We start from the raw sequence: 16155 nt of genomic DNA on the forward strand, positions 1-16155 counted from the left end.
TCTGGAACACTGTATGCTATCAGCCTTAGGGAGGAAGATCAGTATTTATTCACCAACTTCCATCTGTAATTGATTAGCTATCCTGCTTGTGGGTGAAGCTTACTCCAGGTCAAATATGGCAGAGAATCACAGGTGCTTGCAGTAGGAAGTTGTTTACATGAGGGAATGTGGGCGGTACAACACTGTCTATCATAAAATCTCCAATGACACTTATCATTTTATTTTTCAGACAGATCGGTATACTAGGGCATGTTTTAAGAGGATGATTCAGACTTAACTTATTGTTGTATTCTCTCAGCATGGAGAATAGTCAGAAGACAATCAATAGATATTTATTGAATGAGAAAATATTTACAAAGTACCAATATGTAGAGTTCTAGTTAGCTCATCTTTATTTCCTATCCTCCTCCAAACCCTCATCCTCACCCCCACCCCAATCACTCAGATAACATAGGTTGTTCTCTTAATTTTCAAAAGGTAAAATTCACCAGAGTGGTTGGTATTTTTAAAAAACATATTGATTTTCTGGCTAATTTGAATGTATTATAATTTTAAAATATAATTTCCAAAGCTGAACGTTGTCTAACAGATATTTTCTATTATTTGCAGCCAACAATGATTAGGCGTCCACCAACAATTGTTTGCTACATTTGTGGCCGTGAATATGGAACAAAATCTATTTCCATCCATGAGCCACAATGTCTGAAAAAATGGCACAATGAAAACAACTTGTTGCCTAAAGAGTTAAGGAGACCAGAACCTAAAAAACCCGAAGTCAGAACCATTAGTGGTAAGTTTTTGGAAGAAAAAGACTTGAGTGCATAAGGGGAGACTTTTCTCTCGGAACTTATAAGTATAGAGATAGTTTTTTCTTTCTCATTCAAACAACTTAAATCAGCAATGTTTACTGTCTTTGTTATAACTGAATAGGAAAAATGGTTCTAGAATGCCTGACCAAAGTGTTGTCTTCAGATGCTGAGTCATAAAGACACTAAATCCTGGCAAAACTGTAGAAGGAGCGAGACTCACTGGAATTTACATATTCCTCCAGTTACTTTTACATATTATCAAACATAATATTTAAAAAAACATGAAGCTTAAAAAGAAGCTTTGGGGACATTCGGAGACATGTTTTCAAATGCAATTGTGTCTTACTATTCATAGAGCAAGGGTAACAAACTCAAATGCTTACAGGGTCCACTAATCAGGTTTCAAAATTGAATAAGTTGGTTCATGTAAAATAAAGTAGTGAGATAGAGAGCACTTGCTCTGTCTAAATGAGGCAGCTGCTGCCCAGTTCCAGCTGGTGTTACCATTAAGAAATTTATCTCAGTGTGCTCATATCTTTCAATACTGTAAAAGAAACTGGAAATCTAGACATGTATATGAAATGTCCAAATCTTTAAATTTTGCAATCAGTACTTTGTTAAGCACTGCACAAGCTGAATGAAACTGGAACTCCATAAACTGTGTGGCCTTATTACAGAACCTTATGCTTTCTCATTTAGTGTATGAGAATAAAGTAGTTCAAAGAATATTTTTGCCTTACAAACTCTGGCTTTCTCTCTTCCATTGTCATTTTCTCAGTTCCCTAATTCCCCTCAAATGAAAATTATTCTTAATTTTTGAGAAGAGTATCATTCAATTCATTCATTCTCCTTTTGTAGCTATAGAGTGGCAGAGCTGGAAGGTACCTGGAAGGTTATTTGTTATCATTTTGTCTAAAGTACTCTTATTAGAGATGTGACCCAGAGTGAGTTTTTTTTTAACAACCCACAGAATGGAATTTAGATGATCATGATAAAGTTCTAGATGCTTCTAGAATTCAACTATCCATAGTTCTTGCTAAGAGGATGACTCTGCACACAGATGGGGAAAAGCACAAGATGAAAACATCTATTTATTGAAATTAGAGCATTTCCCACAAAGACATTGTTTACCTTATTGAAACTCTCTTCCCAGCAATTCTCATTTGGCATCAAAAATATATTTCCTTCACTTCAGATCTTTATCACTTTCTCTGCTTGAGCGTAATTATCACAAATCTAGGAGAGGTGAGAGAAATGACTGGTTCGAAAGCCCTAGTGGGCTCACTCTTTTGTTATTGCCTATAGATGGAAAAAGTAGGTCCTATAACTGCACCTCCTATAATTTTCCTCTCGGCTTCATGCTATTGTATTTCTGAAGGCGTCCTTCCTCTCTAGGCCAAGAGAATTCCCATTACCATGCCCCTCGTCATGGACTTACTGTAGTCATAGGGTTCAGATAACCCCTTCTTTCAGAACCAAAGTCATAGCCCTATTGAAACACAGCCTTTTAGAAATAATGAATCATCTTAAAGTAAGAATCAATGAATACTCTAGAATCTTTAGTCCATGTTAAAACTCATGAGTGGGGAAAGTCAGTGCCAAAATATACCTTCATATCCTATGTAGAAAATGATACTTGCTTGGTTTATACGAAAAAAAAAAGAAAGAAAGAAAGAAAAAAGAAAAAAGAAATACTAGATTTTCTGGAGTTTAATTTTTTATGGAGAAAAAAGGAGAATTAGCAGTAGGCATGTTGAGGAAGCTAAAGTTTGCTGTGGTTGTGTAAACCATTAGACACATCATATGAGAATTGCCTGGGTTTTAATGAAGAAATATATACTATGAAAATGATAAAAACTATGTAATATATTTTTGAGGGCCTGGCTACATTTTTAGGGGGTGTTATTTTGGGATATTCTAAGACATAGTCAATTTTTTTGTACTAAAGTCATTCTATCTAAATAAGGTTCATTAAAGCTAAATCCCACACTGTTCTCTAAAATAAAGCCATATGCTTTTTTTCCTATGCTCTGCCAGTGAAGATTATACATCTTTTATCTGTCTCTGTTGTTTCCTAAAGAGTACTTCTTTTCATCAAATTAACTATTCTGTTTGCATTCTTCACTTTAATTACTTAAAGAATCTCTGAGTTTATGGCCTTGAAGAGATGATAAAATTTTAGGATATAATTTATCTTAAATTCACTCTCAACTGCCAGTTTTGGCTCTAAAAACATTCCACTGAAGGATTACGGAAGAGGAAAATACCAATACATGTTCTTTTCCTTTTGTAAGTTTATATTTAGAGTTGACTGAAAGAAGGCCAAAAGTTATATTTGCAAGATAATAATGTGTAAGCAAAGATGTTAATAATTAGCAAAGAATGCATATCATAACACATAAAACAATGTCATACCCTTTTTAAAATCCAAAGAGCAAAAAGCCTTTGGTTCATAACTAACTTTACTCAACCCTTGAGTGAGCAGCACTTTTTTTTTTGGCAAAACTAATATGATTTGTTTAAAAGCCTCAGTCAACAGGTATTTCCTGAAAATATTTTCCATAAAAAGTAGAATATGGTTCTCTGGGATGAAAACTGATCCATTTTACCATTTTTCTTTTCCTTTTCTTTCTTTTTTTTTTTTTTTTTTTTTTTTTTTTTTTTTTTTTAACTTTCCAGCCAAGGGTTTCTATGATCTCGATGCCTTAAATGAAGCTGCTTGGAAAAGTGCCCAGAGCCAGTTGGTTCCCTGCAATATTTGTGGGCGTACCTTCCTGCCAGACAGACTGATTGTTCACCAACGATCCTGTAAACCAAAAGTCGCCAAGTAAAGCCCTTCTCCCTATAGAAGTGTTGCAGGAATTAAATCCTTTTGATAGAGATCAGGGTATGGTGGGAAGGAGAACAAGTTGGTGACAAGAGGAAGCAAGTAAAACTGGAATGGACCAAAGGCTATCTAGCACGGGGAGCAAAGTGCTTGGGTGGCATGGGAGTGACCACTGCATAGTGGGAAAATGTTCTGCTTTTAACAAGCAGAGCATGTGTGTGGACACACTGGGAGCCACACATGCCACACTTTTGTCGGGCAAAATTACAAGTGAGCTGCCATTCCCCAGAGCTGGTATTTTCATCTCAAGGAAATTTCAGAGCCGATTGTTGCCATTTTTCTTCCATTTTATTTTCCTGAACGAGATTTTGAACCTCACAATCAGAGGTTCAAAACAGAAGTTTTGGGTGGCGATTTCAGGCAACTCCTTAGTCCCAAGAAAAACTGGATTCTTTCCCATCCTTGTGCTTATTGAAATAACAGGCCACTCCCTACTTCCTCTAATCCAGGGAAGTGTTTTAAATTGAGCTATTGATTTGGAATCTTCTTTTCTTTATAAGACCATTCAACAGGAGAGACATTCAAAAGAGAGGTGAGGACTTAAAGGACTAGAACCATATCTAACTCATATTCCCTTCCTAATAGTGAAAAATTCAACAGAGAAACTTCAGAACCAGTGCCAGCCTCACATATCAGGAGACCGCGGCATCGCGATTCATCAAAGGGTGGAGGCCCCTTCCTTCTATAGGGGAAGTCCAGCGCGCATTCTCCGTGCCCTCGCAGGACCTCATAGGTGTTTTATTGTTAAGGTCCAAAAGCCTGCCAGGAAGCTGTCTCCCCCCACCCAAGGTCCATGCACAGTAAGTGGGCTGTGAAACTGCTCTGTGTTTCAGAGTCCTTGAATGTGCATTCATAGAGGCAGGCTCTCCTGGGAGGAGGCCAGAGCCAGGGAGGTGCTCTGCCCAGAAAATCCTGCTCCCCTAGGCAGCACTGCTTTGTCTGGACTCCCAAAAGTTTTGCTTGAGATCTTTGTTCATTTTATGGCTGAATTTCAGGGCCATTCTGGATTCACTGGGTTCTTGCAAGCTTGCATTCATGACTGTACACAGCACAGTTAGCTTCAAATTATACCAAAAAAAGTATTCAAGCTAATATTTTGGTTACACATCTTGGTATTAAAAAGGATAGGTTAGGATAATGGTGCGGATCATTCAGTTTTTTCTGTTCATTCCAAAAGAAGCAAGAGATGAACTTTTAAAAAAGTGTTTAGGTGCCCTCCAGTAATATTATTGGCCTGTGAAAGACATAGTATTTAATGACACATAGTGAATAATTTAGTTTTCGTAACAAAATGAAAACATCTACTATATAGTAATTTTACTGTGACTCGGGTACTGTGCATGGTGCTTCCTATACATCAGTTTATATAAATCTCACATCAACCCTATAAATACATGTGATTATCCTTATATTACACATGAGGAAACTGATATTTAGACTAAATAGTAACTCAAGGTCACACTTGAGCTAAAGGATAGAGTAGAGGAGCGAATTCAGAACAGTTGGGAATTCTAAACCTATAATCTTATCCATTGCCATTTGTATGCTTGATATCATCATTAATTACACTAGCTATACCAACACAAATGATCTGACAAATGCAAAAAGATTTGTATAATGTTTAGTAACTAAGGTAAACTAAGGCACATGTATACTATGTGCCTGCTGGTTTGGGTTTATCTTAAACTGAGGTAAAAACTAACATTCGAATTGCATGGTGTTTCAAAAGACACTTCTGCATTCTGCTAATGTTCAAAGTCAAATAGTGTGGAAATAAAGAAAAAGTTCTGGCCTCAACTTTGAAATGAGTGGCCACTTGGGGCCATAAAAGAAAATCTTGGGCACTTCGCTTTCAAAGCATGAAAAAATAAAACCGAACTACTTTATCTGTAGGAATTATTAAGTCTGTGAGCTCTTGAAGTAGTTGAAAAAGACAAACTTTTATAGGAATCTTCACTTCCACGGGGAACTGTGAGCCAATTGAGGTCCATCGAAGGGCTGACTGTTGGGATTCTACTTCCAGCCTCACCTCAGCCAGCCTGCAAATGTTCCCTGGAATTAAATCCAGAGCACCCTCAATTGAATTGACATTGATCGAAGAGTTCCCACCATTATCAAGGCAAGTCATCAGAGGCTCGCCATTAACAGGAAAGAGCTCACCTGCTCTCTGCCAACTGCCCTTCCCTCAATTAGTTTACATCTGTGCAGATCTTTGTACTCTCAAAAGAAAATAATTTCTTTAACAATGGTTGGCACCTCCATGAGCTATGACTTTGAACCTTGAAATGGTTCCCATAGATACTCTTCTAGATGATGAAGAGTAGATACTAGATGAAGTTACTTGGAACTCTTACACTCACCCAGGCGGTTATTGATCTGCGATGTAATGTTATTATAGGCATCGGCAACAATGTAATCCCCTCACTGCTCTGTTAACTGGTGCTGCACAAGCTTTAATTGAATTCCCCTCTAGCCGAGGTTCTGAAAAGAATTTCAGAACTCCTTGATGCTTGTTTGCACCTTGAATTCGCATCAAAGATGCAGAACATGACCTATCAGTAGGGAACACTGGGGACGGAGGAACATGTCCTGGGAAGGGGAGTGTAAAGAAAGAATTCCCTACTGTGAGCAAGCGTAGAACTCTGTTAGGGTTCCATATGGGAGGCCTTTGGGCAGCCTCCCTACCAAGCTGCCTTGCAGCACTTCCAAGTGGGGTCCAGAACATCCAAGAATGACTTCCAGATGACACTGCTTCAGCCTGGGGAATATTAGCCTGAGCCCTTCATGGAAGAAGCAGCGGCGACCGTCAAGCAGACCCGTTTGCGAAGAGGAAAGAGATAGAGGGCAGATGTGCAAAGTCCTCTACCCACTGAAAACCTGAAAACAGCCCTGATCCTTCTGTACTTGTCTGCTTCTGACATTAGTAGCATTTTTATTTTTATGCCCGTTTAAACCAACAACTCGTATGGCTTTAATCCTGTATCAGGTCAGGGCAGGAAGTTCAGCCCTTTCCTTTCCCAGTCCTGAGGGGTCCATTCCCTCCTCTGGCGATAGTCCACCTCCTTTTATCATTTATTACTTTCCTACTGACTCACTGTCTGGCCCACATGAACTGCTGCGCCTGTTTCTGCTGGCCCTGCCTCCTCTCTGTGAGCGCTGTGACCAGAAATGAAAAAGGAGATTTTCCTGTACAAATGAGAAGCAGTCAGGTTTCCAGTGGGGGCCGAATTGGGTGTTGTAGAGAAGATGTACACCAGAAAAAATACTGCTAAGTTATCATAGGATGTACACCTTTATGCTTAGTTCTTTTGCAATTTTATTATTAAAAAAAAGTTCAGATAGATACATTCATAGGGAAAACTATAATGAAGTGTTATGTTCTCTATACCCAGCAAACTTAGTTCTCGATATTCCACCAAGGTTGAATTTGAATGGTTTAAATTTCAAATACTACTCCTTTAGGTATAAGAGGAAGATGGAGGTGGCAGAGAGAGGTGCTGGGAGCGCAAGATTCCAGAGTATCTCCGATAATGCCTTTTAATTCTATTACTAGAAACTCAAGATTAAGCCAGCATGCATATAAACCACTGCAAGTGTGATTAAAAAAAAAAAAAAAAAATGAAACCTGACCTAGGCATCATGGGAGCTAGGTCCTATCATTGATTCACACCGATCACCTTACAGGCCACGGTTTTTCAAATGATTCTTAGCTGAGAATGTGTTAGGTAAAACGTGGCCCTCAAAGAGGTCTCCAAAAATCACGAATATGTTGTTTTACATGGTAAAAGAGACTCTGCAGATGTGGTTAAGGTTATGGACCTTATAATAGGAAGTGTATCTCAGATTATCTGGGCGAGCCCAGTCTAAATTCATGAGTCCTCAAAAGAATAACAAGGAAAAATTATCGTTATTGTTATTCAACTTCTTATTGCATGTTGAATCCAGGGTTGACCTTCTGACCTACAGACCTGTAAGAAAATAATTTTATATTGTTTTAGTTACTAAGTTTGCAGTAATTTGTTATGATAGCAACAGACAATTAGAAGAAGCATCTATGTGGCACATGGTAGGAGCAATAAAACTTCCTATTGATCAGGGAAGTAGAGCCCTCAAATCCATGAGGGACGCTGGCCACCTCCACTGCTTGCATTAGTGAGAGGGCACCATAACAGAGGCAGAGAGCCGAAGGAGAACGGGCTCCAAGATTTGCCATCCCTGAGACACAGCTGTCTCATAACATGGATGCAGATTTTCAATGTTTTGTTTAATTATTGTAATTGTAATGTTCTGTTAATATTTTTAACCATAAAACTGATTCTGTCATATGTACATACTTGTTTCAAAAAATAATAATAGGTGGATAAATGCAGTTGAATTATTGGTAATAGACTTTTGGTGCCAATAACCCATAGCCTTGCCCTGGTCACCTGTCTGTTCTTTCCAAGAGCTACAGAAAGAAAATAAACTGCATAAGCTGAAATAGTAGATGGTTGTTGTTAGAGGAATCTCTGAATAAGGTACTGACTGAAAAGTAGTCAAAACATTCGAATTCTGAAAGTGCAGATATGGTTTGAACAAATCCCAAAGTTCTCTTATGATTTTCCAGGGCTGTCCTGAGGGGCCACATGCAGATCTAAAAAGTAGGCCGGACCATCAAAATAACTTGCTAGAAGTGCAAGGAGAGGGTGGACAAAATCACTTGATTTGGGGACCAGCACTGAGCAAATTACCAAGAAGAAATTTACCCTCAATGCTTCATTTCCCCTCTTTGAACCTCTGCCCTTCCCCTCATTCATCAAGGTTTCTCCGGGACCCCACTGTCCCACCTTCCACCGACTACTGCCCAGATTGCTGTTTCTGCTGGAGCAAAACTCGAGGGTTCCATGTTCCAGATATTCCTCCATCTCCCCCAATCTACCCCTTCAGCATTTCACTGCCCGAGTCCCTTTCTCAAGTTTTCACTAGGTATTTTACTAGAAAGAAATTCAAGAAAGTCATCTATGCTAAGGGCGTTCATGATAACAATGGTTTAATGTGTTACCCTTTTCAGGTGATACGGTTATTTTCAAAGAAGCTTCCTAGAAGTATTATGTCTTTATCCAAAGTAATAAAATCCGTGTGGTAGAATCTTAGACAAAATGTTGGAATGGAAGTCAAGAAGGCATAAGGAGTGGGTCTTTCCTTGACCGCGAGTGTCCTTTATCACAATACAGACCTCTGCTAACTCCACATCTGAGTAGAGGTATCTCTAATAGGATATCCATTGATAGCTTGTATTAGGGTGGGCTAGCTGCCGTAACAAACAGACCCAAACAGTATGACTTAAATAAGACGGAAATTTCTTCTTGCTTTGAAGAGTCCCAAGAAAATGAACAGTTTAATGAGGTGTCCCTCCTTCATGGAATTATTCAGAGCTCCAAGCTGATGAAGTTTCTGCCACTTTCATCATGTGACACTCAAAAGTTGTTCTGGGAGGTCCCCTCCTTTCAGTCCAGCCTCAAGGAGAAAATAACATGGGAGTTACCCATTTCACAGATTTGTATAGACAAGACCTGGCGAAATGCTCTTGATTCCACTCACATTCATTGGCTGAATCTCACCACATGGCACACTTAAATGCAAGGGAGGCTGGACATTGTGTTCTCACTGCAGCAGCGGGAGGCAGAGGTGAACAGAGATTTGGAGGAACAAGTAGTGGTCCCTGCGATGGAACTCAAATGTAAAGTTATCCATGGCTTCTTGTTAGGGGGCTGCTTGCCCTCTTGTGAGAAATTGACAACATTTGGGCACAAAGCCAGGAGGACAAAACGTTGTTCTTAGGATCAAGGCAGACAAGATCATTAAATTAGGGTGAAAAAAAGGCGAAACTTCAAAATTGCAGCCATTTTCACACATCATAAATAGCATCATTTAATTTTTGAAGGAAAGGTTTTCTTGTTTGTTGTTTGACATAACCCTTTAAAGGACATTTTTAATATGCAAAGCAGAGTCCTGGGTTCAGTCTCATACGGGTAGTTGCAGCAAAGAGGAGAGAAACAATTTTGCAAAAGAATGTGAATGGCTACCTTTATAGTGGGTGGAGCTCCAATTTGGGAGAGTTCATGAGTAAACTTGTTTTTCATCCTCTAGGTAGAGCCTGACAAAAAAAAGAAATTGGAGTTTTGAACTCAGTACTAGGTCAAGGGGAACTCCCACTTATATGAGGAGGGAATGAAACCATAGCAACGTGTCAGCAAGACATGAGACACGAGTTGAAAGACAGCAGGTAGGGGACTCCATACATTGAGATAAGACTGGTGGACTTAGGAACAGAGATCACTGTTACCAAGTTTTAAATGTTCCTCTTCTGTTTTCTAATTCTAACTCTGGATAGTGTCTTCAAGCCTTCCCTCTGCCTTACTCTTAGTCCTGCTAACAATAGCAGGGGCTTGGGATGGAGTTGTGAAGTAAGAGGGGAGCCAATGTCTGTCTATATATGGACAGAGAGACCAAGAAACCACTTAAAACTGCACGGAGCATGCCAAACGGCAGTTAGGAGCAACAGATGGCACGCGACAGCCAAGGCAGGTGCGTACTCTCCAGTAATCCTCAGAATCGTCAAGGAGAGGACTGGGATTTCCGACATCTAATAGGGGCTTAGATCTTGGTGATTTGGTTGGCAAAGACGTATGTAATCCCGAGAGGCCAGAAAAGGGTATATGGCTAAACATGCTCCTATTAAACATCAGTGAACAACATTAGACTGTGTGTAATTGTGTCAAGTGGTTGTGTACAGGCTCTAACACCTGCAGCCAAAGCAGATGAGAGCACTGAAATCGTTAGCCAGGTAGAGGCAGTGGGGGCACTAGAGGACACCCCATGAAAGAAAGCCACAGTTATTGTGGTCTACTACAAGAGTTGTAGAGCTGGCTATGTTTTGTTTCCACTCTAATTGGCTTGTTTTTCTTTGTTACTCCCTAGGGTTTGTCCACAGGATTTCCTGATAACTTGATAAGACATGCTACTTTGCCTCAATTTGGTACATTTTCTAGACCACAGCTTCCTAACCAATGTGCCTGTTATTGATGTGCTACCACATTAATCCCTTTGGCCCTCCGGGCTGCCCGCCAGGGCCTGTGGAGGTCACTTCTGTCTGTAAGCAGCCTCACTGGCTAACACTAGTGGGCAGTACCAATATGAGCATCTTCTAGATGTGCTGTAAAGTGAAACAGTGGAAAGCTCTACAATCCTTTATGTTGATAGGTGGCATTGACCATGGGAAAGAGGAGGACAGAGCTGTTAGACAGTTGAAGCGAACTTATAAAAAAAAGTTATCCAGTTCACATTTTAGTTACTTGCCTGGCTAAAGCTGCCATTTTTTTTCTCTCTCTCTTTTTTACATGCTTCCTGCCCAACTTCTATCACCAATGTGGTATTTTCCAAAGAGATGAGGAACCCACATCCGAAGGTTATGGTAAAGCAATTCCATATACCTTTTAGTACCGAGGGTTAGAGGGAAATCCCAGTACAGCTGGGGCAATCAGGCAAGGCTCTCAGAGGGCTTCAAATGTGGGCATGTTGTATGTGGGGTTTTCTGGGAGAGCAACATGGACAGCAAGTCAGGTACGGCTGCAGCAAGGAAGAAGGGGCATGCAGGATTTGTGTGCAAGGAAGGTGATGGGCGATGACAACGAAGAGATCAGAATAGTTATGGCTTCCTTCATCCAAGCCCTCAGCTTGTGGTATGTGCCAAAGCAAATCGAACAAGCCTTATGACCTTTTTATTTGGGAGGGCATCAGATAAGATAACCTCTAAAGAAAAAATGGGGATGAAGGAACAATAAGGTTAGGAAAGTTATAAATCTACTTTTTCCATTTTGTTCCCACATTTACTTTCTCCTAATTTTTACACTCTCACAATATCATCGTCTCTGTCCCAAACTCCATTTCTCTTGATAAGCAGGCTCATTTCACACAGCTCTAGCAATAGGCACTCTCTCGCCAGAAGAGGGCAGTATTCGGAAGCAATGAAGATAGAAATCCTGAGGTGCAGGCAGGAAGGCTGAGTTCTCATTTCTTGTTTACTCTAGTGGCAAGCTATAAAAGGGACATGAATTTACTTCCGAAGTCATATCAAGTGACTCTTCATCTCCCTCCTCCCAGCTTTTAAAGGAATAATCATTTAGGGTATTGATATTTCTTGATATTTCATTTAAAGGAATAATCATTTAGGGTATTGATATTTCTTGATATTTCATTTAAAGGAATAAACATTTAGGGTATTGATATTTCTTGGCTTCATAACAGGCCATGTTTTGGCCAGTTTTCTAACAAAACTTCCACAGAATATACAACACAAATATCTAGAAATTGTGAGTGATTCAGGCAAAATGGGTGCTTTGCTTAAAGTATGCCTGCTCTTATTATACAGTCGGCAAGTTGAATTTGTATTCTACCCAGTTGTTTTTTTTTTTTAATGATTATACAAGTCATTTATTAACTTTCTCAACAAAATATTTCCTGAGCACCTATTAGGTGTCATGTGCTGGCTGGACAATGAGGAAGTATGGAGATGACTGTAACAAGGAGAGCTACTGGGTGGTATAAATGGATGGCATGGTCTTGAAAGAAACTGGATTGTTTAAAAAGGCAGAGAAAAGTCTTAAAAGGGAAAACAATGGGGAATAAAGAGGCCACATAAGCCACCCCCAGGCACTGTGAGATATGGGCTATGGGAATCTGATGGTGTCTTTGGGGACAGCTAAGATTTAGTTAGAGTAATAAGAATCCTTTTGAACATTTAAAGACGAAATCGAGGATACAGGACATTTGCTGATAACAGACTCTGAGACAAGGAAAGGATTTAGGGTAGTGAATGTGAGCAGCCTTGTGAGTGTACAACAGAGCCCCAGACAGAAGGGCCCATGCTTGGTTTAATGTCTTGTTGTTACCATCAAGAAATTCTTACTAATTTTTAAACAAGGGGCCCCACATTATGATGTTGCTGGAGGTCAAGATATATGATAGTTTGGGTAAAGTAAGACTAAGGAATTTACAGATCTGTCTGTGGATAAGAGTCTCCATGAGGCTCTGGGAAGCTTGAATTTCTGGTGGCATTTAAAGTCAGTAGGGATATCTTCCCAACAAGATTAGTCTGATAGTCTCTTAGAGAATAAGAGTCCACAGTTCTAATTAAGGAGGAATGTCTAGAAAGACCCAGTGTTCCGGGAGTGCTTACTGTTCTGTGTGTCAGGAAAGGTGGGTGTAGCTTAGAACACGGGTTTGGGGGTACTTGGTGCTCCATCCTTTTCTTTCTAGACTGCAGTGTAAAGTGCGATAGGGAACTAAAGGTAGCTTTGTGGGCCTCCCTTAAATTCCACTGTAGGCAATGCTGTATCTGGAAGAGACGTATCTTATCAGGAGCCATACAGCCAGTTAAACATCTGAATGTGGTTAAAATGTGTTAGACTTTTCCTTTGTGCTTTCTGAGTATGATGTCTAGCTTAAAGAGCCTTATCTCTCTCCAAGATTATACAGTTCTTTAAATTTCTTCTAATTATTTTTTATACATAGTCTTTAATTCATCTGAAATTTTATATTATATTGTTCACAGTAGGGATCTAACATTTTTCTTCAATGTTCTCCAGTATCATTAATTAGTTTATCCTATGTATAAATGGGTCCATTTTTTATGTTCTGTTCTCTCCTATTGATCTATTTTCCTATCTCTGCAACATTATCACACTGTTTACATGCTATTATACCTTTAGAGTATGTTTGGCTATTGTATGGCAAAGACTTGCTTGTTTTTCAAAAATTTTTTTGGCTCTTTTTACTTATTTCTTCTAGATGAATTCTAGAATGAAGCGTGTCAAACAACATAAATAATTCTGCTAAGATATTGATCTCTATTGAATAAAATTGATGAATTCTTTTAGGAAGAATAAGCATTTTTACAATATGGACTCTTTCCACTCAGGAACAGTGTTTGCAATTTATGTTTAAAATCATAAATCTTTAATACTGAATTCCATTCACCCACCCATCCTAATTTTGCTGATAATGGTCTTTTTGCATGTCCTCTACTGTTTTTGTGGAACCGTCGGCATCTCCCTTTTCACAGCCATATGTTTTCAGAAAATTCTGAGAGGCAGTGAATATACAGGGAATTCAGAGTTTGAAGACTATAAAACTTCACACAGTAATTTTCTAACTACTAGGAGCTCTTGTCTGTTTCTTAAATCTATGTTAAGCTGAATTATTTATTCTCTTAAGTGTTCTAGAAAACACTTGCAAAGTTTTGCCTTAGATCCTGAAGATGTGTCCACATCAGTAGTTCCTCTATAACCAGGTAATTAAAATACAAAGCCACATGCAATTAAATGCCAGACATCATTGCAAATCCATATACAGTGGGAAAATCACGCTACATAGCTCACCCTGTTTTTCAGGAAGCCAAAACCTTCAGAATACCCATCTTGTGAAATGAGCGTACTTGAAAAGAAGAAAATCATTTTTATTCAGGCAATTCACTTATTACACTGTCCAAGGCTAATCAAGTCATGTGATTAATAATATTCCCTTAAAATTGCATCCTGAGAAGTGTTTTTACTTAGGTTTAATGAAAAACACTTGGAAGCAATTGAGTGCTGTGGAGAAGTAGTTATGATTCTTGTTTACGAATTAGTATGAGTTTAAAGAGTAGTTTATGTCGAAGGCTAAGGTTTTTATTTTTATTTTTTTCGTGACAATGTTTCATCAAACTAAAACAGAAAGATTGACAAATGTCAGAGGGCATTTCGCCTGCAAATGAAGCCAGAAGCCAGAGATTAGGAATCAGAGATGGTAGACCGGAGAGGCTGAGAAAAACCCGTGGAGCCCAGCAGGTGGCAATAGAGGCCCTTCTCTCCCCTCCATGTGCAGGCAATTAAAGTTATCCAGCTTCTTAAACCATCTTGAAGACAAACCTAATTTCAATTATCTAGGGTCTCCTTGTTGTTATGGAAACAAGAATAGGCAGGGTCTGCATAGAGTAGGAGGAATAAAAGCTTGTACATAAAATTTGGTTTCCCAAATCACTGAAGACTCTTATTTATAAAGAAAATGCATGCTTTAATAGCCTCTGTACATGTTACCATAATAAGAATTTTTTTTAGTAGGGGAGAGACAATAAAATTTTAATCATCAATAGTTTTCAGCTTAATAGTAAGACTCTTGGCAGACTTTGGTATGGCTTATTAGTTCAAAGGGAGCTCATTGCAATGCTGGAACTACTAATGACTTATAAAAAGCAAAACAAAATTTAAGTCTCAAGTGTTTCCATGCAAAACACTGAGAGAATGAACGGAGTGTTACTCACAAAAAGGTTTTGGAAGAGGGACACTTCTAAACTAGGTTGGATTAGTATTTTCGGGTCACACCTGGAAAAGAAGAGATTATTCCAATGATTGGTTTTCAAAGATCTGCCTTGAAAGAAGACAGGCCTTTCTTTTAGAGTCTTGATTGAAGTTTTTAAAGTACAGTTGGTGAAAAACAGCATAGAATTTGGAGCTTACAGCTTGAATCCAAATCCCATTTCCACCAATTTTGAGTAAATTACTCATCCTTTTTGTGCCTCAGTTTCTTTATTTGTAAAATGAAATTAATGTTAATATTTACTTCATAGAGTGGTGAGTAATCAATGTAAAGTTCTGTGATATTTCAATTTATAATAAGAAGTACATATTTGGTCTTAGTCCCTGGTTCTGGCACAGAGCTCCTAAAACCCTTGGAATTTCTTAAGTGATGAGAGCCCTTAGAGATATCTTTTGTTATGTTAATGAGGCAATTTTTTTTGACTAAACCTAACATAGAGGCTGGTTGCCAAGAGAACCAATCACGTAATTAGAGAGTTGGACCTTTCAGTCCCACCCTGTGACCTCCGGCGAGGGGAGAGGGTTTAGAGGTTGAATCAGTTGCCAGTGGCCAATGATGTAATCAATCGTGTCTATGTAATGAAACCTCATAAAAACCCAGAAGGCGGGGGTTTGGTGCTTCCGGGTCAGTGAACATGTGAAGTGGGGAGAATGATGTGCCTGGAGAGGGCATGGGAGCTCCATGCCTTTTCCCCATACTCTGCCTTATGCATCGCTTCCATCTGGCTGTTCCTGAGTTATAGCATTTTATAATAAACCATCTATCGGGTAAGTAAAATATTTCTTTAAGTTCTGTGAGGCGCTCTAGCAAATTACTCTAACCTAAGGAGGGGGTTGTTGGAACCTCCAATCTGTGGCTGGTCAGTCAGAAGCACAGGTGACAGCCTGGATTGCGATTGGTATCTGAAGTTGGGGAAGGGGCAGTCTCGTAGGAATCTGACACCTTCAGGTAGAGTGTCAGACTTGAGTTGAATTGCAGGTCACCCAGCTGGTATCTGAGAATTGGAATTAGGTACAGAAACTTTAAGCACTTAGAACAGTATTGTTACATAGAAGCACTCCACAA

At 39.2% G+C, this 16155-nt stretch overlaps 1 protein-coding gene across 12 annotated transcripts in view; it reads left to right on the forward strand.

Annotated features, from left to right (window-relative positions):
- Positions 1-7336, forward strand: part of ZNF475 (zinc finger protein 475) — a 77174-nt gene extending 69838 nt beyond the window's left edge. For all 12 annotated transcript variants that reach the window (XM_039848537.1, XM_039848542.1, XM_039848541.1 and 9 more), the window contains 2 exons: positions 610-790; positions 3489-7336. In XM_039848537.1, coding sequence (XP_039704471.1) covers positions 610-790; positions 3489-3640 — 333 coding nt within the window. In that variant the 3' untranslated portion in view covers positions 3641-7336. The remainder of the gene's footprint in view (positions 1-609; positions 791-3488) is intronic.
- Positions 7337-16155: the final 8819 nt, after the last annotated feature.

The sequence above is a fragment of the Pteropus medius genome, unplaced genomic scaffold (assembly GCF_902729225.1).
Source record: "Pteropus medius unplaced genomic scaffold, Ma_sr-lr_union100, whole genome shotgun sequence".
Taxonomy (NCBI): Eukaryota; Metazoa; Chordata; class Mammalia; order Chiroptera; family Pteropodidae; genus Pteropus; species Pteropus medius.